General features: G+C 44.8%; 1 protein-coding gene across 2 annotated transcripts in view; it reads right to left on the bottom strand.

The window, feature by feature from the left end:
- The window catches only part of LOC107373490 (zinc finger protein 271-like), a 39,268-nt gene extending 24,425 nt beyond the window's left edge, over positions 1–14,843 (bottom strand). Inside the window, exons 1-2 of one of the 2 annotated variants that reach the window (XM_070548200.1) lie at positions 14,586–14,843; positions 14,330–14,442 (exon numbers count right to left, since the gene is read on the bottom strand). In XM_070548200.1, the coding sequence (XP_070404301.1) occupies positions 14,330–14,339 (10 nt within the window). In that variant the 5' untranslated portion in view covers positions 14,340–14,442; positions 14,586–14,843. Of the gene's footprint in view, positions 1–14,329; positions 14,545–14,585 lie in introns of those variants that run through there. The other variant, XM_070548201.1, reaches the window with a different exon arrangement.
- Positions 14,844–16,203: the final 1,360 nt, after the last annotated feature.

The raw sequence follows: 16,203 nt of genomic DNA, 5'->3' as shown, positions 1-16,203 counted from the left end.
GCCATCCTCTGGCACAAGGATTATGATCCTTTTATTTCTGTTGTCAGGCTAAATATGGACTGGTGCATAGCAGTAAAGATTGTTATGGATGACAAGGCATTCATGATCTTAAATATTTATATGCCATATGAGAGTCAGCAGAATGAAGATGAATATCTGGCGAAACTTGGTTTTTTAAGCTCATTTATCAGTCAGTGTGAGTTTAATTGTGTTTTTATCGTTGGTGATATGAATGCTGATATTTCAGACACTCGCTCCACCTTTGGGCAACACCTGATTCAGTTTTGTGTAAATAATAACTTGGTTTTAACTAGCAAAGAGAGACTGCCAGCAGACAGCCATACATATGTCAGTGAGGCATGGCACTCACCTTCCTGGCTTGATCACTGTATATGCACTGAGGATGCACATGAATGCATATCCAGGGTGGAAATCTTATACTCCCTGGCAACAACTGATCACATCCCTGTTTCCTTAGTGGTAAACTGTGAAACATTGCCTGTGCTGCTCCAACACCAGAGCCCCCCCCCCCCCCCCCCCCCCCCCCCACACACACACACAGAGAAGCTTACTTGGGCTAAAGTGTCAGTCGAGGATATTAGGAAATATTACTTACTGTCAGATTGTAGTCTGAGATCTGTTAATGTCCACAAAGAAACGTTACAGTGTAAAGATGTTGAGTGTGAACATATGGAACACAGGCTGCACTTATGGACTTTGTATCAAAATATTGTGGACAGCTTGATAATTGCCAGCGAGTTCCTCTGCCAAAAAGGAGCAACAAAATTTAAACCGCTTCCAGGATGGAGTGAGCATGCTTATGCGTTACATGCTGAGTCCAGAGCAGCCTATAAAGCCTGGGCAGCTGCTGGCAAACCAAAATCCGGTTCAATATTGGAGTCTAAGAAAGCCGCGAACGTTAAGTTCAAGAATGCTGTTCGCTATATCAAAAGGAATGAGCAAACAATGCGGGCAAACTCCTTAGCGAACAAACTAAAGAATAATGATGTTTCGGAGTTCTGGAAGGAGTTAAAACGCTCCTGTACCAGTAAGCAGCTGCTACCTGCATCTATAAATGGGGTATCAGGAGATAAGAACATTGTTGAAGCCTGGAGGAATCACTTTAGCAGAATTTTTAACTGTGTAAATAGTGAAAGGTTCAATGTCGGCAACACTGACTACAATCATGGTATGATTGTCAGAGCTGATGAAGTCCGTCTCGCTATAGAGAAAATGCCATTAAACAAAGCTTGCGGCCCGGATCAACTATCAGCAGAGCACATGAAGTACGCTAGCTGTAGAGCTCAGGTGTTACTTTCATTGTGCTTTACCGGCTTTTTGAAGCATGGAATCTTGCCTGACCATATGTTAGATGTTCTCTTAAAAAGAAACTGTAAGCAAATACATGAGGCATAATACTTCTGTTTTTATGTGTTTTGTAGATGCCTCTAAGGCCTTTGACAGAGTAAATCATCAGAAATTATTCATCAAGCTACAAAACAGAGGGGTCCCTTCTTACCTAGTTAGGATTTTGCACTTCTGGTACTCTCATCAATTGATGCAGGTAAAATGGGGGACAGAAGTGTCTGAACCTTTCTCTGTATCGAATGGAGTCAGACAAGGCGGGATTCTGTCTCCTGTCCTTTTTAACCTGTACCTTGACGAGCTGTCTGTTACTTTGAATGATAGTAAGACTGGATGCTTGGTGGGTGACCGACTTGTAAATCATTTAATATATGCAGATGACCTAGTCCTCATGTCTACCTATAGCGCAGGCCTGCAGCAGCTGCTCAGGGCATGTGCTAAGTATGGTGAGCAATTTGACATCCTGTTTAACCCTAAAAAGAGTGTCGTTATGATTGCTGCAGTGGTGGCTGGCCACTAGAGGGCGATAGGGTGCCCCTCCCCCAGTTTTCCCCAGTGTTTTTAATTTTTATTTAAAAAAATAAATAAGTAAAATTATCAATAATCACATATTCTAAGTTAATTGTGTGTTTTGTAGCAAAAACAAATCATATATATATATCTATATCATTGGTGAGAAGCTCCCTGCCGAGCGGTGGAGGCAACAGAAAGATTGCCCAAACGGCAGTGAAGCAGCCAGCCAATTGCTGACAAGAAAATCAATCAAACTCATAGGAATGGGAATGCATCCAATCAGCGTTGTCGATTCGGAAGCCCGAAAGGCGATAGAGCTACCGCCCAAGGCTGTTCGTTGATGTTCGGGTTGAGCTCGACAGTCTCGACTACTGGAGCAAGGTATTTGGTGGTGACGCAGATGCAGTGATGGACGTGAGTGCGCCTACAACGAGCATGGAAACCGGATCTCAACAGCCACTGAATTCAGTTCGGTCTCTTCTCCAGTATCCGTTCGAGAGGAGAACAATGGTTGAAAAACTTAATGTCAAAGAGCTTGGACCAGATCAGCCCGAAGTAAAGATAAGCCAGCAAGACAAGGAGAAGGGTAAACTGTACACACGTGGCTTCTCCCGAAATTGGTACACCAGGAAGGCTTGGCTAGCTGGATGCAATCACGCTAATGCTTTATTTTGCTTTCCGTGTTTGTTATTCAAAACGACTGGGACAGATAAGGCATGGATTGTGTCAGGAGGTACAGACATTAAACATTTTTCTGAGAAGGTGAAGAAACACGAGTCATCCCGGGCACACATGGACAACACGGTGAAGCTAGCCATGCTAGGCAGAGCTAACATTGCCATGCAGCTCGACGAGGGAAACGGAAGAAACGGAGGACGTTTGGCCAGGGAGAACAACAGCAGCTGGGTGCAGAGGTAAGCTGTACATTACATTTCTGTGAACAAGACAATCAGAATCAGAAATCCTTGGTTGTCCCACAAACAGGGACATTTGTTTAATAACATGTACATTGTTTAATGTGCAATAACTGTAAAAACTCATTTCAACACACATACTTATAATACATATTTAATCATGTAAATGTGTATTTCATGTAAATTTGTACATACATCAATCTGATTCCATTTTACTTGTTACACTTCTGCTGCAGCAAACAAATTTCCCAGCTTTTGGGACAATAAAACATTTCTGATTCTCGATGAGATGTTTTTACATTTGAAGTAAAAACATCTGATTGAGAATCAGAAATGTTTTATTGTCCCAAAAAGTGGGAAATATGACATTTGTAAGAGGATACTGATGACATTATTTCCTATGAAAGTGTTTCCACTTTCCATAAGTCCTAACAGTGTAAATTTCTGGCATTTTGTCTAAGTAGTGTTTACTACCATTACTGTAACAGTGACCTGCTCATAATTTTTGGTGTTCACTCAAATGTTGAAATTAAACAAAATGTTTTTGTTACTTGCCTCTTGCATTGCCTATTTACCATTTATGGTCATGTTATTTTATGTGCAATTTAATGCAGTATTTTTAAACCTTGGTCTGCAAGGCAGTGTGCCAATAGTCAGACACACCTGGATTAATCAGTTTGTCCAGTTATGTAAGACAGGAAATAAAAGAGCTGTGCTTAGTTCAGGAAATAGTGAAGTTGTGCACAAAGCTCAGAAAGCACAAGTTTGTTTAAAAAAAAAAAAATAGCACAGCCCCACCAAAAATATTTTTCACCAGCCGCCACTGATTATGTATATATATATATATATATATATATATATATATATATATATATATATACATATATATATACACATTATATATATATATATATACATAAACACATATTAGGGCTGCAACAACGAATCGATAAATTAGATGAAAATCGATTACTAAAAGCGTTTGCAACGAATTGCGTCATCGATTCGTTGTGTCGCACAACTCTTCCAAAAGCGCCCCCCCTTCCCGCCCGCCGTTGCGCGCAGACCAGAGCAAGTCAGATCAGCGTGAGGGAGAGCCGGCGGTACCGGCAGATCAGCGCGAGGGAGAGCCGGCAGACTTGCGCTGCTGCGAACCGGTTCCGCATTGTTGCGCAGCGATCCAGGCAGCTGCTTCCAGCGCACGGTCCATTCTCAAAGTGGCGCAACCAAAAAACTATAATTAGCACACGATCGTTCATGTCCGCACATGTTCTCTATTTTCTGTCTTATTTGTGCCTGAAGCTCGCTACTGCGGAGCTCATCACCTGTGCTGTGGTGATGTCACCTCACGCAGCATCGAAAACGCGCTCTGCGCTTTTCGGTCAGAGAGATCCCTTTGATCTGCTCAAAAGTAACTGGTGAGGTGAAAAGGTAAGAATCCAGGCAACAGATTTTCTGGAGAATTAAGAGGAGATGCAGGAAGAAGAGAGACAGACAGGACAGGAAATAGTTAAATAAAAACAAGAAAACAAAACAAAGTGTTGAAAAGTAAAATGTAGGTAGATTTATCTACACTACACGTTTTTACCAGTAAAAAACAATAAGTTCTACACATGTAATATTTATACATCTGATACAATTCAGATCACCTTCAAAACTCAGTCACACACCCAGGGCCATTTCAAGACATTTTGGGGGCCAAGGCAAAATGCCCCCCCCCCCCAATAACTGGGCTCCCCAGAAGCCTCTGTGTAATCCATACCCTCTCCAGTAGTGTTAGTTATATGGTGTTTATAAAAGCCCCTCAGACATTACTGACATGTTCTAATATTATCAGATGAAAAACTAAATTATCAGACATGCTGTCTCATCTGCTGCTTTTCTAAACTTGCAAAAAGTAACAAAATCATTTGAAAGCCACTATTTGTGGATTCTCTGAAAGTTTCCATGGAGTGTGGGACAACTTATTTTTTCATTGATCCTATCGTCTAATCTCTCAGCTGAAACAAGCATCCTTAATAATCTGTGCACAGGAAGCGTACCGATGCTGTAGTAAAACAAAAGGTATAATAATTTATTATTAATAAAACCTTGTTGCAGCACTAAAGCAGAAAAATGAGATTTTGCATTAAATATGCAAAATATTTACATATGAATTGTTTTAGAGCCCTTTAATTGGCAGAATCTGATATTAATTTAGTTCTTATAAAAAATGGGTCCCAACATGGTTTGTGTGGCGTTGCCATAGTGTGACGTCATAGGCACAGATCCCCTGTCCTCTTGTTTGGAAATGGAAATATGATCACCCTATATTAAACAAACTGTCCACCCGGGCTTTTGCACTGCACAGAGACGCTTCGCCGCCTACGACTGAACGTCAGTTGAGAGTCAGTCTCATGCAGACTGACCAATGAAGAGAGGGCCTCAAGTTAAGACCCTCTCCTCATTGGTCAGTCCACACGAGGTGGGTCAAAGGTTACTCTGGGCGGGTTACGTGTTGTCAGGCATTCAAGTATTGAGTATATTTACTAAATATTACAGTAAAATATTCTGTATGTGACCACATTATGGTGATCCTTGGGTCGTGATGATGGAGCCCTTGAATATTGTTGCCCAGGGTACAACAAAGTGTTAATCTGGCCCTGGTTCCGCCGTCACATTCCCGCAGAAACTGGTTGATCACACCGGGGCCAGACTACTAGCATGTGGTTTTACAACCACAATGTCCTCAGAAGCAAAAACGCTTTTAAAAGGGAGGGAGGAGTCCTAACTGTTGCTGCAGGCGTGTTGTGTGAGAGTGCAGTTATATACTGGTTAATATATTTTTGGGTTCAGTTGCTTTCATGTGGCCTAATGTGAGTCTATTTGGGATCATTGGAATGATCAGCAGCATTTCTTGATGTGACTTTATGGCAGTTGCCCAGGGCATCATCGCAAGGAGGATGGCATTCATTTACTTTTGTTTTATTTGGTATTTTTTCAGTCATTTTTGGAAATAGTGATCAATTTTGATTAATTCACAGCCTATGTTTAATTACATTTAAAATAAATGTCAACAGATGAGATCAAACAAAACAGATGAGAATTGCCCTTAAGCTGTTTAACTTGGACCAAGCATTTTAGGTCACAGATAGATGTAGCTTAGGGTCTCTGTCTATGCACCTTATAAGACAATTTAGGTGATGGCATGTTGTTTTTCTGCTATTGAACTGTTTTCTAATAATGTTGTGTTAAATAAAGTGAAGGAAGGAGAGAAATAACGTTTCCCTGGCAGTTTTTAAAAATTTCCCCATGTAATCCGATTAATCGATTAATCGTGTCGAGACCCCATCCGATTAATCGATTATCCAAATAATCGTTTGTTGCAGCCCTAACACATATACATACACATATATATATACATACACATATACATACATATATATACACATACATATATACATATTATATATATATATATATATATATATATATATATATATATATATATATATATATATACACATATACAGTGGGGCAAAAAAGTATTTAGTCAGCCACCGATTGTGTAAGTTCTCCCACTTAAAATGATGACAGAGGTCAGTAATTTTCATCATACGTACACTTCATCTGTGAGAGACAGAATGTCTCTCATCTCCGTCTCGTCTCGTCTTCCTCCGTTTATCCGGGTCCGGGTCGCGGGGGCAGCATCCCAACTAGGGAGCTCCAGGCCGTCCTCTCCCCGGCCTTGTCCACCAGCTCCTCCGGCAGGACCCCAAGGCGTTCCCGGACCAGATTGGAGATGTAACCTCTTCAACGTGTCCTGGGTCGACCCGGGGGCCTTCTGCCGGCAGGACATGCCCGAAACACCTCCCCGGGGAGGCGTCCAGGAGGCATCCTGACCAGATGCCCAAACCACCTCAACTGGCTCCTTTCGATCCGGAGGAGCAGCGGTTCTACTCCGAGTCCCTCCCGAATGTCCGAGCTCCTCACCCTATCTCTAAGGCTGAGCCCGGCCACCCTACGGAGGAAACTCATTTCGGCCGCTTGTATCCGCGATCTCGTCCTTTCGGTCATTACCCAAAGCTCATGACCATAGGTGAGGATTGGGACGTAGATCGACCGGTAAATCGAGAGCCTGGCTTTCTGGCTCAGCTCCCTCTTCCCCACGACAGATCGGCTCAGCGTCCGCATCACTGCAGACGCCGAACCAATCCGCCTGTCGATCTCCCGATCCCTCCTACCCTCACTCGTGAACAAGACCCCGAGATACTTAAACTCCTCCACTTGAGGTAGGACCTCTCCCCCGACCCGGAGGTGGCAAGCCACCCTTTTCCGGTCGAGAACCATGGTCTCAGATTTGGAGGTGCTGATCCTCATCCCAGCTACACATTCGGCCGCGAACCTACCCAGCAAGAGCTGAAGGTCAGAGCTGGATGAAGCTAGGAGGACCACATCATCCGCAAAAAGCAGAGACGAGATTCTCCTGCCACCAAACTCGACACACTCCACACCACGGCTGCACCTAGAAATTCTGTCCATAAAGGTAATGAACAGAACCGGTGACAAAGGGCAGCCCTGGCGGAGTCCATCCCTCACCGGGAACAGGTCCGACTTACTACCGGCTATGCGGACCAAACTCACGCTCCTCTGGTAAAGGGACTGAATTGCCCTTAACAGAAAGCCACCCACCCCATACTCCTGGAGCGTCCCCCACAGGGTGCCCCTGGGGACACGGTCATAAGCCTTCTCCAAATCCACAAAGCACATGTGGATTGGTTGGGCAAACTCCCATGCCCCCTCCATCACCCTTGCAAGGGTATAGAGCTGGTCCACAGTTCCACGGCCAGGACGAAAACCACATTGCTCCTCCTCTATCTGAGATTCAACTATCGATCGGACCCTCCTCTCCAGTACCTTGGAGTAGACCTTTCCAGGGAGGCTGAGGAGTGTGATCCCCCTATAGTTGGAACACACCCTCAGGTCACCCTTCTTAAAGATGGGGACCACCACCCCGGTCTGCCACTCCCTAGGAACTGCCCCCGATGACCACGCAATGTTGTAGAGACGTGTCAACTATGACAGCCCTACAACATCCATAGCCTTGAGATACCCAGGACGAATCTCATCCGCCCCCGGGGCTCCGCCGCTGTGTAGTTGTTTGACTACCTCAGCAACTTCTGCCCCCGAGATCGGACAGTCCATCCCCAGACCTCCCAGCTCTGGTTCCTCCTCGGAATGCGCATTGGTGGGATTGAGGAGCTCCTCAAAGTATTCCTTCCACCGTCCGACTATAGCCTCAGTTGACGTCAGCAGCTCCCCATCCCCACTGTAAACAGTGTGAGCGAGTTGCTGCCTTCCTCTCCTGAGGCGCCGGACAGTTTGCCAGAACCTCTTTGGAGCCGATCGATAGTCTTTCTCCATGGCCTCACCAAACTCCTCCCACGCCCGAGATTTTGCCTCGGCAACTGCCACTGCTGCACCCCGCTTGGCTATCCGGTACCTGTCTGCTGCCTCCGGAGACCCACTGACCAGCCACGCCCTGTAGGCCTCCTTCTTCAGCTTGACGGCTCCCCGAACCTCTGGTGTCCACCAGCGGGTACGGGGGTTGCCACCACGACTGGCACCGGCCACCTTACGACCACAGCTAGCAACAGCCGCCTCGACAATCGCAGAGTGGAACAAGGCCCACTCGGACTCAATGTCCCCCACTGCTCTCGGGACGTGGTCAAAGCTCTGCTGGAGGTGGGAGTTGAAGACCATCTTGACAGGTTCTTCTGCCAGGCGTTCCCAGCAGACCCTCACTATGTGTTTGGGTCTGCCAGGTCTACGCGGCATGTTCCCTTGCCATCTGATCCAACTCACCACCAGGTGGTGATCAGTTGACAGCTCCGCCCCTCTCTTCACTCGGGTGTCCAAAACATACGGCCGCAGGTCAGATGATACGACTACAAAATCTATCATCGACCTGTGACCTAGGCTGCCCTGGTACCAAGTGTACCGGTGGGCATCCTTATGTTCGAACATGGTGTTCGTTATGGCCAAACTGCGGCTTGCACAGAAGTCCAATAACAAAACACCGCTCGAGTTCAGATTAGGTGGGCCGTTCCTCCCAATCACACCCCTCCAGGTCAAGCTGTCATTGCCCACGTGAGCATTGAAGTCCCCCAGCAGGACAATGGAGTCCCCTGATGGAGCACTATCTAGCACTCGTCCCAGGGACTCCAAAAAGGGTGGGTACTCTGAACTGATATTTGGCCCATAAGCACAAACAACAGTCAGGACCTGTTCCCCGACCCGAAGGCGCAAGGAAGCTACCCTCTTGTCCCCCGGGGTAAACCCCAACACACAGGCAGAGAGTCTCGGGGCTAACAAAAAGCCAACCCCAGCCCTCCGCCTCTCACCCGGAGCAACTCCAGCAAAGTAGAGTGTCCAACCCCTCTCCAGGTCTCGGGTTCCAGAGCCAATGCAATGTGTCGAGGTGAGTCCGACTATATCTAGCCGGTACCGCTCAACCTCTGCCACAAGCTCCGGCTCCTTCCCCGCCAGCGAGGTGACGTTCCATGTCCCAAAAACTAGTTTTCTTGTCCGGGGATTGGACCGCCAAGGCTCCCGCCTTGGTCTGCCACCCGATTCGCATTGCACCGGACCCTTCATGTTCCTCCTGCGGGTGGTGGGTCCACAGTTGGACGAGCCCATGTATCCGGTTCGGGCTGGGCCCGGCCGGGCCCCATGGGCGAAAGCCCGGCCACCAGGCGCTCGCTCACGGGCCCCAACCCCAGGCCTGGCTCCAGGGTGGGACCCCGGTAACCCTCCGGGCCGGGTACTCCGACTCTTCGTTTTAACCGCCATGAAAGATCCTTCGAACCGTTCTTTGTCTCACCCTTCACCTAAGACCAATTTGTCATGGGAGACCCTACCAGGGGCACTAAGTGCCCCAGACAACATAGCTCCTAGGATCATTAGGGCACTCAAACTCCTCCACCATGATAAGGTGACGGTTCAAGGAGGAGGCAGAGACAGAATGTGAAAAAAAAATCCATGAATTCACATGGCAGGATTTTTAAAGAATTTATTTGTAAACCAGGGTGGAAAAAAAGTATTTGGTCAATAAAAAAAATTCAACTCAATACTTTGTAACATAACCTTTGTTGGCAATAACAGAGGTCAAACAATTACTATAGGTCTTTACCAGGTTTGCATACACAGTAGCTGGAACTTTGGCCCATTCCTCCATGCAGATCTTCTCGAGAGCAGTGATGTTTTGGGGCTGTCGCCGAGCAACACGAACTTTCAAATCCCTCCACAGATTTTCTATGGGGTTGAGGTCTGGAGGCTGGCTAGGCCACTCCAGGACTTTCAAATGCTTCTTATGGAGCCACTCCTTTGTTGCCCGGGCGGTGTGTTTGGGATCATTGTCGTGTTGGAAGACCCAGCCACGTTTCATCTTCAAAGCTCTCACTGATGGGAGGAGGTTTTGGCTCAGAATCTCACAATACATGGCCCCATTCATTCTGTCCTTAACACGGATCAGTCGTCCTGTCCCCTTAGCAGAAAAACAGCCCCAAAGCATGATGTTCCCACCCCCATGCTTCACAGTAGGTATGGTGTTCTTGGGATGCAACTCAGTATTCTTCTTCCTCCAAACACGACGAGTTGAGTTTATACCAAAAAGTTCTACTTTGGTTTCATCTGACCACATGACATTCTCCCAATCCTCTGCTGTATCATCCATGTGCTCTCTGGCAAACTTCAGACGGGCCTGGACATGCACTGGCTTCAGCAGCGGAACACGTCTTGCACTGCAGGATTTGAGTCCCTGCCGTTGTAGTATGTTACTGATGGTGACCTTTGTTACTGTGGTCCCAGCTCTCTGCAGGTCATTCACCAGGTCCCCCGGTGTTGTTCTGGGATTCTTGCTCACCGTTCTCATGATCATTTTGACCCCACGGGATGGGATCTTGCATGGAGCCCCAGATCGAGGGAGATTATCAGTGGTCTTGTATGTCTTCCATTTTCTGATAATTGCTCCCACAGTTGATTTTTTCACACCAAGCTGCTTGCCTATTGTAGATTCACTCTTCCCAGTCTGGTGCAGGTCTACAAATATTTTCCTGGTGTCCTTCGAAAGCTCTTTGGTCTTGGCCATAGTGGAGTTTGGAGTCTGACTGTTTGAGGCTGTGGACAGGTGTCTTTTATACAGAAAATGAGTTCAAACAGGTGCCATTAATACAGGTAACGAGTGGAGGACAGAAAAGCTTCTTAAAGAAGACGTTACAGGTCTGTGAGAGCCAGAGATTTTCCTTGTTTGAAGTGACCAAATACTTATTTTCCACCCTGATTTACAAATAAATTCTTTAAAAATCCTGCCATGTGAATTCATGGATTTTTTTTCACATTCTGTCTCTCACAGTTGAAGTGTACCTATGATGTAAATTACTGACCTCTGTCATCATTTTAAGTGGGAGAACTTGCACAAACGGTGACTGACTAAATACTTTTTTGCTCATATATATATATTAGGGCCCGACCAATATGCTTTTTTTGGGACCGATACCGATATAAAACTTTTAACAAAGGCCGATAGCCGATATAATGGCCGATAAATCTACCTCACAAAAAAAAGAAATAAATACAAATATTCTTATGATTAAAACCTTCATTCTCTGCCATTTTGATGCTAACTTATTTCTATATTACACACCAAAGAACTGTCTCAATAACTCACTAGGGTTTCCAAGTAATGCAAATAAGATTTATTTTGCAATCTCAAAAACAACAGAACACACAAACTCAGTCAGTATAAATCTAACATTCAAGTTTTTTGTTTTCTGAGTCTGTGGAGTTTTACACTTTTGTGTTTTGATCCTTTCCAAAGCCGACAGTATTAGGAAAATAAAAATAAGATACGTTAAATGACTAGTATGTGGCAATGTGGCCTTATGTAAAATATAAGGATGAAAAAAATACAATAGATTTATTCTATTGTAGAGAGGAATGTTTATTTTCTCGTATTACCCCCCCCCCCCCCCCCTCTCCCAGCTAGGGACACTCAAAAGCCTGCCATCCATGGATTCTGTCAGTGTTTTGATCTGTTCACCATCAACATTGCGTGCAGCAGCAACCACAGCCTCCCAGACACTGTTCAGAGAGGTGTACTGTTTTCCCTCCTTGTAAATCTCAGATTTGATGATGGACCACAGGTTCTCAATGGGGTTCAGATCAGGTGAACAAGGAGGCCATGTCATTAGTTTTTCTTCTTTTATACCATTTCTTGCCAGCCACGCTGTGGAGTACTTGGACGCGTGTGATGGAGCATTGTCCTGCATGAAATCATGTTTTTCTTGAAGGATGCAGATTTCTTCCTGTACCACTGCTTGAAGAAGGTGTCTTCCAGAAACTGGCAGTAGGACTGGGAGTTGAGCTCGACTCCATCCTCAACCCGAAAAGGCCCCACAAGCTCATCTTTGATGGTACCAGCCCAAACCAGTACTCCACCTCCACCTTGCTGGCGTCTGAGTCGGACTGGAGCTCTCTGCCCTTTACCAATCCAGCCACGGGCCCATCCATCTGGCCCATCAAGACTCACTCTCATTTAATCATCAGTCCATAAAACCTTAGAAAAATCAGTCTTGAGATATTTCTTGGCCCAGTCTTGACGTTTCAGCTTGTGTGTCTTGTTCAGTGGTGGTCGTCTTTCAGCCTTTCTTACCTTGGTCATGTCTCGGAGTATTGCACACCTTGTGCTTTTGGGCACTCCAGTGATGTTGCAGCTCTGAAATACGGCCAAACTGGTGGCAAGTGGCATCTTGGCAGCTGCACGCTTGACTTTTCTCAGTTCATGGGCAGTTATTTTGCACCTTGGTTTGTCCACACGCTTCTTGCGACCCTGTTGACTATTTTGAATGAAACGCTTGATTGTTCGATGATCACGCTTCAGAAACTTTGCAATTTTAAGACTGCTGCATCCCTCTGCAAGATATCTCACTATTTTTGACTTTTATGAGCCTGTCAAGTCCTTCTTTTGACCCATTTTGCCAAAGGAAAGGAAGTTGCCTAATAATTATGCACACCTGATATAGGGTGTTGATGTCATTAGACCACACCCCTTCTCATTACAGAGATGCACATCACATAATATGCTTAATTGGCAGTAGGCTTTCGAGCCTATACAGCTTGGAGTAAGATAACATGCATGAAGAGGATGATGTGGACAAAATACTCATTTGCCTAATAATTCTGCACTCCCTGTAAAATGAATCGAGGAACTTAATGAATTGAAAAGTCGTCATTTGCATTCTTTTACTGTGTGGGCGTCGGAACGAGCCCCCGCACCGTGAGAACAAACATCCCAGCTCTAAAGCCGATCTTCATCCGCATACATCACACGTCACATGATCGGGAAGCAGAAAATCCATGTGTTAGCAGGTTGTTTTGGGACGCTGATGTAAAAAAAGTGAGGCGAGAACTTGAAAAGCTTCTACCGATCACAATTCAACAACGGATTATGAAAGAACAGATAACACTCAAAATGTGCGGACTCTTCCTGATGTAAGAGGTGAGTCTCAGCTTTGTGTTGGTAGTTTTGGCGTTGACATCATCATAGAGCAACGTTCTGTGACTCTTAAAAAAACTGTAAAAACGCTGAAAAACGTTGGCAGTGAAGAGCTTTTCTGATCAGGAAACGGCTGGCAGTGAATGAGTTAAACAAAAAGAAAATTCTAATTTGTGCCGCGCATCCATAAAATAATCCATGTTTAGACTTCTTCTGTGTTCACAAATCAGTCAGTGAATCATACCTTAATCAGTCACACGCACAAACCACGGCCCATCATCATTTATTGGACTAATGGTGGGCGAATGGAAAAACAGCCCAACCCTAGTGTGGGCTACCGGAGCTGCAATACTTACTCTGAACTGTGTGGTGCTAAAGAGTCGAATGTTTTTACACAGTGGGCCTTTAAGCTCTAAACCACAGCGACATGCTGAAGCAACAGCAGTCATACATGCTGTCAGCACCGCTGCCGTCGTGTCTGCAGCATGCTGTCTCCCCAACTGTGATTGGTCAAATGATGATGCGTGACTGACGCTACAACAAAGGTAGGTTGTGAACAAGATGAAAACCTCTCCTGTCTCTGACTGATTCTCGTAGTGACTGAAACCCGACAGAAGACCAAATAGTTCCCACAGCTTCATCTCACCGCTCCCCATGGGGACGGGTCAAATGCAGGACGTAACTTCACCAGTGTGTGACGATGACTTTGGGACTTTAACTCCCCTCAGAACAAAAAATTCTTTGGATCAAAACGAGTCACATGACCACTAAACTTGGCTTCAAAAATCATTCATTAGAGAGATCTATTCACTCTAAAACTTCAAGGTTCTACAACAGTCTGTGAACGAGTGAATGACTGTGATGTAAAACGCTTTGGGGGGTTTAGAACCCCAGTAGTGCTAAACATATACAGATCATTATTTTAAAGATTGAACCTCATTCTCATAATTTCACTGTAATGTCCCACCATATACTGACAATATATTCATTCATCCACCAGTACCTGTGTCCATGCTGTCCAGGTCCAGGTGGTGAAGAACACACGATGAATCAGTCCCAGCTGATGGATGATCCTGAAGTGGTAGCAGGTTTTCTTTAGCCGTGTTTAGCTAACAGCTGCAATAGAAACAAAGCAGGAGAGCTGATTAAGATGCTGCTTCAGAACAACGCAGGAGATTAAAGATCCAACGCTTTGGTTCTGGCCAAAGGAACAGCAGCAGATCCAGAGGGCAGGAAGTCTAGAGAAAAGCTTTTCTCACCCACAACCTGATTCTGGAGCTCCGATTGTCACGAAGACCGCAGAATATCTTCTCTGGTTCTGGAAAGAACTCCACCAAGTTGTTGAGGAGGAGAAGAAAGTTTCCACAGCCTGGTGAGAAGATTTCTGCAGCAGCAGCAGTTAGTCGCTTTAGCTGATCAACTCTCCCAGAGACTGAAGTGAAGACATTTTTACTGCAGAGCCTCAAATATTCTTCTCACACACCAGAACAACAAGCTAGCTCTGCTAGCAGCTTCTTGTTTCCGCTTTTTCCGGTGGTCGGTGATCAGCGTAAAGGTGCACTACCGCTACCTGCTGGAGCAGAATAAAACACACCTGTGTGTTCAGAATGGGACTAATAAAACACACATTTTTATTGTTTTTAGCGGTTTCTTCAAAAGCCCTGACAAACGTAAGAGTAAATAAATGTTGTATTTGAGATGCTCTATCAATTTATTGTGACCAATTTTATTTTTCTCTTGATTTCATGACTTATAAACAAACTGAAAAAGATTTTCTGACAAATATTATCTGTAAAGAATGTGGGAGAAACCTTTGATGTTTTGTTTTTCTTTGAAGCAGCTTCGAGAAGCAAACAAAAAGTGTTGTGAAGGTGCTGATTTAGAAATGGTCTGATGTAATGTTTGGTGCGCGTCTACTCCCAGTAACTGAGCAGATTGTGAAATATTCAGACTGGCCCGTCTGGCACCAACAACCATGCCACGCTCAAAAATGCTTAAATCACCTTTCTTTGCCATTCTGACTTTCAGTTTGGAGTTCAGGAGATGGTCTTGACCAGGACCACGCTACTAAATGCATTGAAGCAACTGCCATGTGATTGGTTGATTAGATAATTGCATTAACCCTCTCAGGTTCTAAATGAGTTTTGATAAAAGGATAAACAACTAAGTCCTTCAGGGGTACTTCTGAGTTATTTTTTAAAGTTTATTTTCATTTATTCACAAATAAAAACAAAACACAAACCAGGTTTTCAAAAACAAAAAATGGAAAAAGAGTTAAAATGCTCATGAAATACGTATGTGGAGTAAGCAGGTAGGTAGGTTTTAACTGTTGCAAATCTGCAACGCCTGCCTCCAGAGGGTTAAGGGGAAGTTCCTCTGCGGTGCGAACAGGGTGTGCATCTTTTGCTATTTTTTGTTTGCACAAATACCCATCAGTGTTCACTGGCTCTCATTTGAAGTTTGCTTTGAAGCACAATTACTCCCAAACTGCAGAAGTTGTGTTATTTTTAAGACACTAAATTAGTTGGTGCACGAGCTGCCATTTTTTTATTGGCCCATCTCAGCGCTGTCATGTGATGACATCATGTCCATAAACTTTTCGGAACATCTCTAAAATTTGGACAAAACCAATTTGAACTATTTATGTAAAATTGACCATTGAACCGTGCATCCGTTTTATACATTAGGTTACTTTTATTTATTTAGTTTTTAATCCTCGTCTCTTAAGTGCATCATTCTTTTTTTCATGACAGTATTGGAACTAACACCATTGCTATTTTTTAACACTGGCTGTATACGGTAATGCTGTAATCCTGCCCAAGCCTAATCCTAACACCATTTTTTAGAAGGAATTAATCCTGATTTCATCAGAAAGAC

This window comes from Nothobranchius furzeri, chromosome 2 (genome assembly GCF_043380555.1).
Source record: "Nothobranchius furzeri strain GRZ-AD chromosome 2, NfurGRZ-RIMD1, whole genome shotgun sequence".
NCBI lineage: Eukaryota > Metazoa > Chordata > Actinopteri > Cyprinodontiformes > Nothobranchiidae > Nothobranchius > Nothobranchius furzeri.
This window is presented reverse-complemented; position numbering and strand designations above follow the sequence as displayed.